Source organism: Monopterus albus, unplaced genomic scaffold (genome assembly GCF_001952655.1).
Source record: "Monopterus albus unplaced genomic scaffold, M_albus_1.0 scaffold28.1, whole genome shotgun sequence".
Lineage (NCBI taxonomy): Eukaryota > Metazoa > Chordata > Actinopteri > Synbranchiformes > Synbranchidae > Monopterus > Monopterus albus.
In genome coordinates this window covers 3,048,363-3,060,415 of record NW_018127908.1, presented here as the reverse complement: position 1 = coordinate 3,060,415, position 12,053 = coordinate 3,048,363, and the positions used below count along the sequence as shown (strand labels likewise).

The 12,053-nt window shown below is 42.9% G+C and overlaps 2 protein-coding genes across 5 annotated transcripts in view; both read right to left on the bottom strand.

The window, feature by feature from the left end:
- phlpp1 (PH domain and leucine rich repeat protein phosphatase 1) overlaps positions 1 to 6,424 on the bottom strand; it is a 42,912-nt gene extending 36,488 nt beyond the window's left edge. The window contains exons 1-2 of the mRNA XM_020595871.1: positions 6,287 to 6,424; positions 4,880 to 6,185 (exon numbers count right to left, since the gene is read on the bottom strand). Of these exons, the coding sequence (XP_020451527.1) occupies positions 4,880 to 6,185; positions 6,287 to 6,424 (1,444 nt within the window). The remainder of the gene's footprint in view (positions 1 to 4,879; positions 6,186 to 6,286) is intronic.
- A 3,087-nt stretch (positions 6,425 to 9,511) lies between these two features.
- The window catches only part of LOC109957716 (phosphatase and actin regulator 1-like), a 43,043-nt gene continuing 40,501 nt past the window's right edge, over positions 9,512 to 12,053 (bottom strand). For all 4 annotated transcript variants that reach the window (XM_020595845.1, XM_020595846.1, XM_020595843.1 and 1 more), the window contains exons 10-12: positions 11,698 to 11,838; positions 10,205 to 10,281; positions 9,512 to 10,038 (exon numbers count right to left, since the gene is read on the bottom strand). In XM_020595845.1, the coding sequence (XP_020451501.1) occupies positions 10,023 to 10,038; positions 10,205 to 10,281; positions 11,698 to 11,838 (234 nt within the window). In that variant the 3' untranslated portion in view covers positions 9,512 to 10,022. The remainder of the gene's footprint in view (positions 10,039 to 10,204; positions 10,282 to 11,697; positions 11,839 to 12,053) is intronic.

Below are 12,053 nucleotides of genomic sequence, written 5' to 3'. Positions count from 1 at the left end.
TTTGTTTTCTCCCTTTATTAATATTTTTTAAATACAATTATGAAGGTGACCAGTAATTCTTGGAATGAAAAGCAGTAAGATAAGAGAGCTAAAGAGATATGGGAGGATAAATGGAAGCTGTCAGATGGTGTGAGGGAGGAGGAGATGCAAGGAAGGATAGCAAGTGGAGAGGGAGGGGGATTGATCATGAGCAAAATTGAGAGAGGGAGGAAGATTTGGTGTGAGAGGAGGGTGGGAGGATGTCAGCCAAAGAAGGCAACCTAGGCACAAAATTAGACACAAAACACTTCCCTTGGCTCTAACTGCTACAAGCCAACACCGCCATGCTCTCCACGTCTGCCTCAGTACACACAATGCGCACACTTGTGAATGCTCAGAGACGGCTCAGCGCTGAGGCTGTACGGCCACATTTCATTTACGACCACTTCCATCAAGACACAAAATAAACAAATCAATTATTTGACTGTGTGTCTTTACCTCGGGCACACATGCAAGCACACAAAAGAACCTCAGCGCACATGACACATGTATTGGATTTGAGCTCTGGAAGGTGTGAAATCTGATTACACAATTACATAATGACTCAGCAACTGGCCCTTAGAAAGATCATTAGTTGTCAGGCGAGGACATTGATGTGAGAAAGGATGAGGCAGCCTAGTGCCTCACTTCTGCAGAGATCTCCCAGGAGTGTCTGCATGTCCGCAGATGCTTCGGTAAACTAAGCAGATAGATTTAAGTGAAACCGACACTTGAATATTACAATTTTAAAATTCCTAGTGACCAGTCAAAGCTTCATTTGAATAGCAAAATTCATTCAAATTAAACTACTGGGAGGGATCCTTATATTGTTATCGGGATAACGAGTGACCGTTCATAAAAACAACAAAACACTGACAAACATTGCACAGACTGTTCTCCTTCTGCCTCTGAAAATGTTTTCATAGAGATGCAAGTGTGAGTGTGGGAGCAATCTGGCGTGCTGACTGTACGAAGAAAGCGACGTGGCACAGGCAAGACACAGTGAGTGGTTCTCTGCTTAAGAGCTGCCACAGAGCCTGCGGGAGAAAGCTGGGAGCTTCATTAAGCCTTTAAACCCCGCAGAGACTTTTACAACGTCACGTCACCAGCCACCGCCTCCTCAGAGAAGGCTTGAGGTAAGAATGGAAAGACACAGACCTCAGCTGAAGTTCCTCAGATATTTGAGAGCAATCATTGTCCTCTTAAAATGTTAACATCAGTAGAAGTCAATCTGCTTCCATTACTCATGCTTCTGGTGATTTCTTTTAATGTTTCTAAGAATAATGAACCACCTATAATCATAAAACACTTTAAAAGGGCTTCAAACTTATCACAGGTTTAGACTTCTGTGGTGTCATTTAGTAATACCGTTAATGGGGTTATTTTATAAGTCAACCATTAAGCACATCTGTCACATGTCATCAATATTTGTATTTATCAAGCAATGTGTAAAATCTGAGATAATGCAGCTTTAAAGATGCTCTGGGGTTAAACCAGGTGATGACAACAGTTCAGGATCTGTGCAATGTTAGCCTTAGGTAGAGCTTGGCCCCAAATCAATTAAAACAAGTTAATCAATAAAAACATGTCACCATTTGAATTTTCTAAACAAGGACCCCAATAAGGAGAGAGGCAATGAGCATGAAATCAAATTTTGGTTGGAGGAGTGCAGATAAAACTTTGTATTAAAAACATGAAATAAAGAAGCTCATGTTATTTTGAGAGGCTAAATTATAACAGCTATTATTTTTACCATAAATGTCCATAGATTAAAAACAATTCAGGCGGCTACATGTTATGCTGTGTTGAATAAATGCAGAGATATTATCTGAAATGCTGTACCTGTTTTTATTCGTTCTGCATGAACAGTTCTTCCTGCCACATTCACCTTGCTGGCAGATTCTAAAACAGTATGGGAATTACCTGAAAATTGGGTGCACGCAGCACACAGAGACTGTTACTGACCCTGGCTTTGTTTCAAAGAAGCTTGAGCTATAAGCCTGTGTGGAACCGAAAGGAATTAATGTCTTGACAGTTTCTGGACCAGTGGCCAATGGTCATTAACTGCATAAAGCAGGCCAACCCTTAACAACACTTCAGATTTACAAGGAACTGCTTTTAAAAAGCAAACATTTCAACTTTAATAAGGGTAGAGCTCACATAAAGCTGTGAGTATGCTGAAGTGCACGGAAGAAAGTGTTTGCAAAATGAGGAAGCTAATGAAACTAAATAATTTAGTGTGCTACTTTGGTTTAGTAAAGAACTACAATTCCTCTCACCTCTAAGGAACCCCTGTGTCATTGTGTGTTAGGGTAGAGAATGCCATTTGCTTTTCTTGCAAGTCCACACACACACACACACACACACACACACACACACACACTACTACCTCTGGGTAAGGGAACAGAGAGCTCCCAGCAGGGGCCACTTCATTACTTGCTGGGATGAGGATCACCTGTCCTCAGAGCACAAGCCCCATTACAGAGTGACACTCACCTGCGCCCTATGTTTTGACCTGAATGGGCAATTAAATCATGGCTGTGACTCAGTGCACAGTTAGAAGAACTCGTTAAACCCAATTCTCTTGAGGAAGGGTACTGGTGTTTTGCTAGTCAGCAACAGAATGTGCATGTATTGATTAGGCCATATGAGTCTGTGTATGTTTTTACTCAAACTCCAATAAAGCTGGCTAGGCATTATAAGAGGCTCTTGTGTGTGGGCAGCTCTGAAAGGATCACTCATCAGCCTGCCAAAGAGGACAGTGGCCCTTTGATCTAGGTAGCCTTCTGTACATGTGTGTGTGTGTGTGTGTGTGTGTAGCGGAGAAAAGTGAATTCTCTCATCTGGCTACTACAGAGTCTATGAACTCAAACATGACCTGATCCCTTCAAAGTCAAACTGGGCTCTGGCAAGATTCACCATGGTAACTCCTTGACTTAATCATTTGTTGCTCTTACTGTTGAAGATACAGGTATGGTGCAGTTAAATGGTATTATAAATACACAGTGCTCTTATTGAGCAATAAAAAAAAAAGATACTGGACTTCCTGTATCAAAGGCCACTCTTCATGCTCAGACAAAAAGCCTTTAGTTTGACTGAGGTCTACAGTTGTAGCAGCTGTGCTTGAGTCAGCCATCAAGTCAGCTGGAGCTGGCCTCATCTCCACTCTCTGGGTAGGACAACTATTCAGAGTCAGCTCAACATGTGTCAGCACGGTATGCCCTCAAACCCCTTCAGCAGACATGCCTGACATTCTAGAAAAGCCAGCGTACATTCCTCACATGCTTCTTCTGTGTAAGAAAATGGTGGAAGAGCAGGCCACACATGTCACAAGGGCATCAGCTCTGCTTACCCTTTACACAGCAAGCTTCTGTGTGTGTGTGCATAAAGGTGCTTTTCAGTGTCTTTCTCTGGGTGACTGAATGAGAAGTAGGTCTTTTGTGCAGACTGCAGCCTAGGCGTTGAGTGGTGTTATTAGCTATAGGGGGGAGAGAGAGCGCTCAGGTGACCTCAGATGGCATCAGGACTTAGTTCACCTGATTTGGGCTGAGCTCAGCTGACTGCACGGGCTCATGTAGGATTCATATTCTCCTAAAAATGCACATCTATCCACATGAGCCCCTTGCTCACACAGCCTGTCATATGATGCTATCTAAATGAAATCACCTGCAGAAAGGCCCTAAATCAAGAGCACATAGGTCATTAAATGCATGTGACTGTGCACGTGACCATTTGCAGCACTGAGTGACCTCTAGTGCAACAGGCTCCTACAGAGTACTAGTGCCTCTTTTTTTCCCATATTTCAGACTGAACAGTTTCTCCTCAACTGTCATCACCAGACATTCAGTTACACAGCCCTCCCATTTCACTTCTCTCAGCAGCAAAGCAGTGGTGGAGGCAGTGGCATTGAGAAGAAAGGGGCTTCCTGAGCTTTGGAGGAACACGTTAACCCAGCTTGGCAGGCAGTTAGTTAGTGTGACAGTAGCCACGCTGGATGCCAAAAGGACAGGCGCTGTGCAGCATCTCAATGGCCAGAATTCACTGAGTTCACTGAGAGAGTTTATGGTCCTTCCAGCCGTACCGCTCCCACCCCTACTCTCTGTCCAACCACAAAGGCATTCAGGCTTTTCATTAGGATGATAATGGTACAGAAGCCGGAAAGGGCCCCATGTCTGAGCACCATAAGTTGTGGCGATGGCTTTGTGGCTATGTCATGAGTGTCCATGGGAGCACAGTGTGCTGCTGCAGTTCAACAAAGACAGTCAGGGCCAGAAGAAACAAACCAAAGACAGACCCGAAAATTTATTCATTTAAAAAGTCCCCAAGGCAAGGTAGATCTGGCAAACCTGCTGCCTTTGAACCATAACTTCACTCTGATCCATTCATGGCGCCGCACAGTTAAATCTCAACATGGTAAACCATCGCTGGGAAGCAAATACTTTATACCTCTAAATTGCTTCTGCAGGTATCAGCAAAGGTCTCACCTTGCCTGGCAGCATTCACAAACACTGCATGGAAATAATATCAGGAACATGTGGGCCTGCTCTTTTCAGTCATGCAAGAATTCCAAATGTACTGTATTGAGAGTTTGTTAAATGTTCAAACTATTCTCCTGTGAAACTTAACTGTTTGAGCACAGAGAGAAATAAACTGTTGCTTTGCCCTATTTGTGCAACCTGCATGAATGCTCATGTCTCATTCTGTGCTACAGTTAACAACCTGTTACAACCACCACAACACTAGGGATCCAGTCCAAACAGTGCATAGGTGAGAAAACAAAAAGGCCTCAGTAAGTCCCAGAATGAGCAGAAAGCCGATCATGGTAGAAAGTGATAACATCTGAATGCATCATTTCACTTACCTGCATAGAAGCGCAACAAGGAGCCAATTTCTGTGTTAAGCCCTTCCTCTTGAACTCTCCACAGGTCCTTAAATCCAAGCTTAAAGAGAAAGTCATTCTGGATCTGCAGAGGCCTCTCATCTGGACTAAGCCTCCGGACAGCTTCACCATGCAGCTGAACATATAGTGTGGGACTGGAATTAAAGGAACCGTCATTGTGGTGTGCTGTCGGCTCTGATTTTCCAGCGCTTTGACCACAGTCGGGATATTGGATGTCAGGTGTATTACCTGTAGAACAGGCTCTTGACAATGAGCCGGCACTGCTGCTGGGTGGCAGGTGGCCCAGACTATGGGGGTTGAGTCTGCTATCTGGCCCCATATTGTTTGTCATGTTGTTTAAATGCCCCATGTTGCACTTCTTGTAGTTGGCAGTGGTGGCTGTGATGCCATTGGTGTGACGCTGGGAGATGGTGTCTATGCCTGTGCTGGATGCAGGACAGTCAAGCTCCAGTTCATCCGATGAGCTGCCATACATGTCGTTGCCCTCTGTGGGACTGTCGAAGGAAGGGCTGAGGATGGATGCTTCTGTGCCCAGGATCATGTCATCACTGAGGGAGTCCCTGTGCTCGCTGAGCCGGGCCCCAGAGCTCAGATCATCAAATGTGCTGCTCTCCACATCTGAGCCAGAATTTAATCCATAGCTATCTAGGCCATTGGTGGTATCTATGTTTGAGTTAGAATTGAAATCTGACAGTGAACAGGTTATGTTATCTTGTGACTCTGATTCTGGGGTGAAAAGTTTTTCATCTATGTCCTGTTGCTTTTGCCTCTCATCTGCATTCTCCATGAGCAGCAGTCTCAGTCTATCACTTGGATGGCCCCTTAATTCTGTGGGCTCCAGGTTTGTCAGGTGGTTGCAATTTGTACTTGTGTCCATGTTCACCTTTAATGGGTTGCCACTGTAGTCATACTTCACATTGCAGTTGCCATTTTGATCAGTCTTTTGGGTGTCTTTACTAAAAATGCGCATAACGGAGCTTGACTTACTGCAGACTTTACTTAGACGGAGCGCCACCTCGCCGGCTGTGGTGTCCACGGTGCAAAGAACCGGCCTGGGATAAGAGGGCGACAGTCTGTCGTGGACATGTATGGAGCCCCGGTGGAGATCTGCTCTCACCCACTCACGCTCTGCGGGCTGCAGCTGCATATTCTGCCGGTGCTTCAGAAGAGTCTTCCTATCCAGACTCCGAGTATGTAAAGACGAGGACCTGCCGCGGAGAGATCCCTCTTCAAGCGCCTCCGTCTCAACAGGAGAGAGCTGGAGTTGCTGGAAGAGCCCCGTCCATTAGATGCCACCGTTCGGTCTGACGCACTAGAGCCCTCTGTAGAGACGGAATGAGAAAAGCTATTCCCGTTCTTCGCTTCTACGCGGGAGGGTGCCAAATGTCCACCGCCATCATCCGCTGGAGTCCCACGGGCGACAGACAGTCCGCTGGGCTTCTTCAATAACTTGGCTGCGCCTCCATCCGACGCACCATCCTCAGCGATAGCCTGCACACTTTCCATTTCTGCCAATAAAAAGTCCACCACTCTAAATAAATAACGGTGCGCACTTGGGTACACCTACAACCGCTACATTTAAAAGCCTGAATGCGTGCACACCGTGGTAAATGTCCGCCAACTGGGCGGTAATGCTGACTTATTCCACTAGTAGTCATTCACTTCTTGTCTTCGTTTCCCTGTCGGAGCCCCGTCCGCCGCTCCAAAAGAAAACCATAGCGATTAAAATCTGTGAAAGAGGCTGGGCGCAAAGCAACCAAGCAGGGCGGAGACGTAACTGTGCGTCCCATTTAGACCAAAATACGGCGCTAGAATATGAAATGAACGTCGAGCGACTTCCTACGCAAACACTGACAGATATATATTCATGAGTACGACATAAGATGGGGGCCGCTAACAACAGCGCAGTGGATTGTGGGAAGTGAATTGCGCTACCAAGCGTCCTACAGTCGCCTCTCTTGGAAAGAACCTAGATCAACAATACATTTCCCAAGAAGCTTTTCTTCGGTTTCAGTCAGGTGAAGCGGCGAACAGAAGAGAGGCGTAAACATAGCTCCTATAAATTGTTTGGAGTGCAGCTACGGAGGCTCCTCCTTGGAGCTGTTGGAGTGTTGTGGGTAAAGGCAACCCATAATATACTGATAAAGAAAACTAGTTTAATAAAGCTGGGGTGTAGATCAATGACCAATGCTGAATGTGAGCAAATTTTGAGCGATCATTTATCACAATTCCGTTTTTAATTAGTTCCATACAATGTATATGGTTAATTCCCCTTGATAAAAAAGTCCTTTAAATTTCGTTGTACAGCAAAATTAAGTTTCCCTGCAAGTGTATTTATTTTAAACTAGTGGTAACGAGGCAATAACTTCAGCACCATCTCATAAGGACGCCATTTCACAAGGCCATGCAGCTCGACTCAGTCTACGTGTATTCTATTGTGTTTCTCGCCATCTAGTGGAACAAACCGCACGAATGACCCAACTTTTCTCCTGTTGAGGACACAGTGACTCGGACTAAGTCGCCCCTTATCTATATGTGGTGAAGGCTAAGGGGATAATTAAGGGTGTGAAATACAATTTTTGGCAAAATTACTTGTTGAAAAGTATTTTAGCTTAAAGAAATTTAAGTTTAGTTACTGTTAATGTGTGATTATCTCCTAGTATCTATAAAATTGGATACACATACTAAACAAACAGAGAAATTTAAAATCTCCAAAATAATAATAATGTATACCATGCACATGCATTCAGAAATGGAGTTTAATTGGCATGACGTTGTCCTTTACATCATATTCTGTATGAAATGGAAAAAAGGAACAATTTCAAATTTGTTAAGTTGCTCCACCAACACGTTAAAGGAAATAGATTATTGCTGAATTCATGATTCTTGATTCCAGCAAAATGGAAAACCTCATGATCAGCCCAGTGGCTCAGGTTGTTTCCTGGAGCTGAAAATGAGAACTGTAGTGTATTTGTATAAATTCATTCCTATTATGCTATAGTGTACTAAATCTATGGATGAAAAGTTTCAATGGTGTGATGCTGGAATCATACAGAAGCTGGTTCTAAGACAAAAAATACCCTATATTTCCAAGTCTCTGACATTAGATGACCCTATTAAAATTTGATTTTGACATGACATGAGAATGGCCTATGACTCTGAAGAGAGCAGCTCAAAACCTTGATTATTTTACATGTAAACCATAAAGGGAAAAACCATTTTGTTTTTGGTTCCCAGCTTTTATCGGGTCACCATTCCATCACTGGCCGAGACCTTGAAAAAAAAAAGGGAGAGAACACATTTTCTGTGCGGAGAGATGCATCATAGTATGTGGCCTTAATGCCTCTACTATCTTTTTCATCAGAGAAACATATTGCAACTTTAAAAGTAATATAATAAAAAAATCTGTGTACACAATGCTTATGAGCATTGAAATAGTGGTGTCAGTGATTGAGTAACACCACCATTAAAGTGAAGAGATAAACTAGTCCAAGATCAGAAATCCAACAACATTTTACACACTTGGGTCCTGACTTTAAACAGTGACCACTGTAAAGCCAAACTTTTAACAGTGCAAAGAATTTTAGCAATAAAAATCCTGACTCAATGAATCCTAAATCCATTAAATTAAGTACTCATATTTCTGACTTGAAAATGCATCATCATGTTCAATTACAGATTTGAGAAATGAATCAAATCTTGTCCCACTGTGTTAGTTAGGATGTCAAAGAGGCAGATTTTTTTTTTTAGGTGGCTCAGTCAGGAAAATGCAGAAACGGTCCTCCTGAATAAAGCATTCCTAAAGTGAAGTATAAAAGAAAATTAAAACCCTGAAGTGAGGCATAGTACAGTATATATACACACACACAAATAAAAAAAAAAAAGAAGAAGATGGGTGTACACCTGCAGTTTAACCCTTTCTCTACAAACCTATATTGCTTGGTCAGAAGCTTATGCCTTGGGTATAAAGGCAAAGTGATGACAATGCACATTGTGAGCAAAGATCACAAAAAGCAAACGCACAAACAAAAAAATAATAAAGATAAGAGATTATAATGTCGTGCGCCTAGCTCTTGGTTTTCTGTTTTAACAATCAATCTGAAGAGCTGGGGCATATAGAGAGATGTCAACAAAGTTTCTCTATCAAAAACAACTCAAAACAGACAAAAATAATCTAAAAGTTATTTGCTGCACACACTGGAACCAGAATACATCTGCCAGCTGCAAATTTTACATTAAATTTATAAGATTGTGACAAATAAAAGTTGGTCAAGCATGGTTTTTCTTTAAATGTAACTCTGCTTTCTTAGTATAAACAAAATGTACATTTGGAGAGAGTGCAGGCATTGCCTAAACACCCAAATTCACAGTTAGCAATTAGATGACAATGTTGTCAGTATAGTGAAAACAAAAACCAGAGCGGGAAGGACAGAAATCAAAACTACATAGTAATGATGCAGAGGGGACTCCAGGGGGTGCTATAGTCTAGGAAAAGCAGAAGAAAAAAAATCACTGCGGATGATTCTAATGTTGGACCCCTCCCTCCTTCCTTCCTGTGTGCCATAGTCCCAGCCGATGCAGTAAAGATGGATCCTCCTGCTGATAGAGTGAGCTCAGAAAAGTCAACCCTGCATCGTCGCACAGAGCTCTCCATAATTGCTAGATAGTCTAGAGTGATAGCATAATAAAGGAGAAAGTTAAAAACATGTCCACTGATGTTGATTGATGAACCAAGGTGCAGTTGCCCTCAGAAGATGTCACAAGTGTCAGTCACTTGCAAACAAACAAAAACTGTCCTGCTGTCCAAATCTCCGCAGAGCTGAGCAGCTGCCTGAGGGCTCAGCAGAGAGGTTTAAGACACTCAAGCAAATTCCACAAAGGGGTGATGTGAATCAGCTGGAGTCTTTCTGTGCTACTACAGTGGATGGTGTAGTGGGGGTCTGCATCTTGCGGCATGGTACCGACTTGGTTGTGTGGATCTTGACAAGGCATTTCAGAAGACATGGCCTTATTGTAGAAATGGGCACCATTTTACTGTCCAGCACTTAAGGTTCTCAGTGGAGGAGAGCGCCAGTCTGGCACTGCTCAAGACAGTGGTGGTCTACTATGGTCTGTGAAACCTAAAAATATAAACATAAAAAGGATTGTTTCATCGCCTCAGTTAGAACTTGGTGCACATTGTATAGCCAATTCCTACAGCACATGAGCAGCTCCAGCTGTATACAAGGTGTTTGTAATATTTAAGCATGCGATGTCACATGCAAACTAATGAATTCTGCACATTACCTGGTTAAATGGCGACTTGACTCATGAACTTCCATCTCATTGCTCTTGAAGTCATTGAGTTCTTTCCGTATAGCTGCCTAAAGAGGAAAAACAAGGAAGCTTGAGAAAAAGCTGCAAAGGCTTAGTATACAAACTGCAGCTTCTAAACCCTGACTCTACCTCCTTTTTGATTCTTCATGCATCATTTATGCTCATCCTAAGGGGGCAACTGTGGTTCAGTGGATAGAGCAGTCATCTCCCAACTGGAGGGTTGGAGGTTCGAATCACGGTGCCTGCAGTCCACATGTCGAAGTGTCCTTGGGCAAGACACTGAACCCCCAAGTTGCCCCCGATGGTTAGAGCCATCGGTGAGTTGGCACCAGAAATTTCCCCACTGTGGGATCAATAAAGTACCTACTCTATAGCCCAAGTGAAACATGTAGGAGCCTAAGCAATAATATACAAACTGTTGCTGGTGAACTTAAATGGTCAGCTTGTGTTTTGAACTACAAAGACAGTTAATATTAGAGATTAACATTAACAAACAGAAAAAAAACATTAAAATAGCTGCATATTTGGGTGTCACAGTGTTTAGATAGAAAGTCCCAAATACTAATTTTTATGGGTTTCATAGGGAACATTAGTTTTCGTTGTTGGTTTTTTTAACATATCTTTTCTGGGAAGGTTCTTAAGGACAATGCTAAGCTGTTTCCCATTCATGAGGTTCTACACATTCACATTTCGGACAATGTCCAGTGAGTCATGGCTTCAAAGTAGCACCGCTGGAGCAGTGGAGGGCTGACGACCTTGCCCAAGGGCAGGATAATTGCAAAGGAATTGTTAAATGGGAATGAGACAAAGTTCCAGGAACTAAAATGGTGAGCTGAGCCTTTTTAAATAGCTTTAATGCTTCTAAAATGTCATTGCTTTTGCCATTCAGCATGACTCAGTGGGACATCTCAAGCCTTGGGGATGATGCTTCTGTGACAGGAGAACAAACAATATTTAAATCTGTGCTAGAAACAAGGGTGGTGGGATATCAGCAGAGCAGAGCTGGTGCTAAAGGGCCCTGCGGCGCTGCTTGTCCCATTGCTCTCTTTTGTAAGGGGATTTGTTTCATAATCAAAATGTTGAAACCTCCTGAGTTTCATAAGTGGTAATCAGGTGTGATGCATCATCAAAGCAAATAAGGTGGCATATCTGCTCTGCAAAAAAATAAAATAAAATAAAAATCAACAACTCATTAAAAGTTACAAGCATGGACTGCTGGGCAGAGAGCAGCAAGGCTACTCGGGGGTGTTTACTCACAAACAACAGCTACAGTAAGAGGAACTTGCTGTAACAGGAGAGAAGGAACACATTCTCCTGTATTAATGGTTGTGTCATATGAGGCACAGAGGAGGGTGGGGAGCAAGACTGTATTTAAAGAAAGTTGAAAGCAGGCATGGAAGGATCTTGAGAATATTAAAAGGTGATCTTAGTTTAACTGTAAGATTAGCATAAGTAATACTGGCCTTATCAGCTGCTGTGAGCCGGGTCCAGGGTTTATCTGCCCGTCTGTCATAGTCCTGGGCATCTGACACCTCCACGTAGTCACTGAATCGGATGAGAATTTTGGCCTGTCTCAGTTCCTCTACAGTGGGCCTCTGGCTCAGCTGGAACATGAGCAGAAAAAGAGCTAAAGAACAGAAAACTAGGTCAAGTATTCATAGCCACTGTTATGATCATAAACTTCTAAGAATTTGCATACATGCAAGTACTAATAGAATCTTAAAAAAATAAAAATAAAAAAACATTTGCACATCAAGTAACTTTTGTGGAGGTGCATCAGAGAGTAGAATAAGATCACACTACTTGGAAATTCAGAACA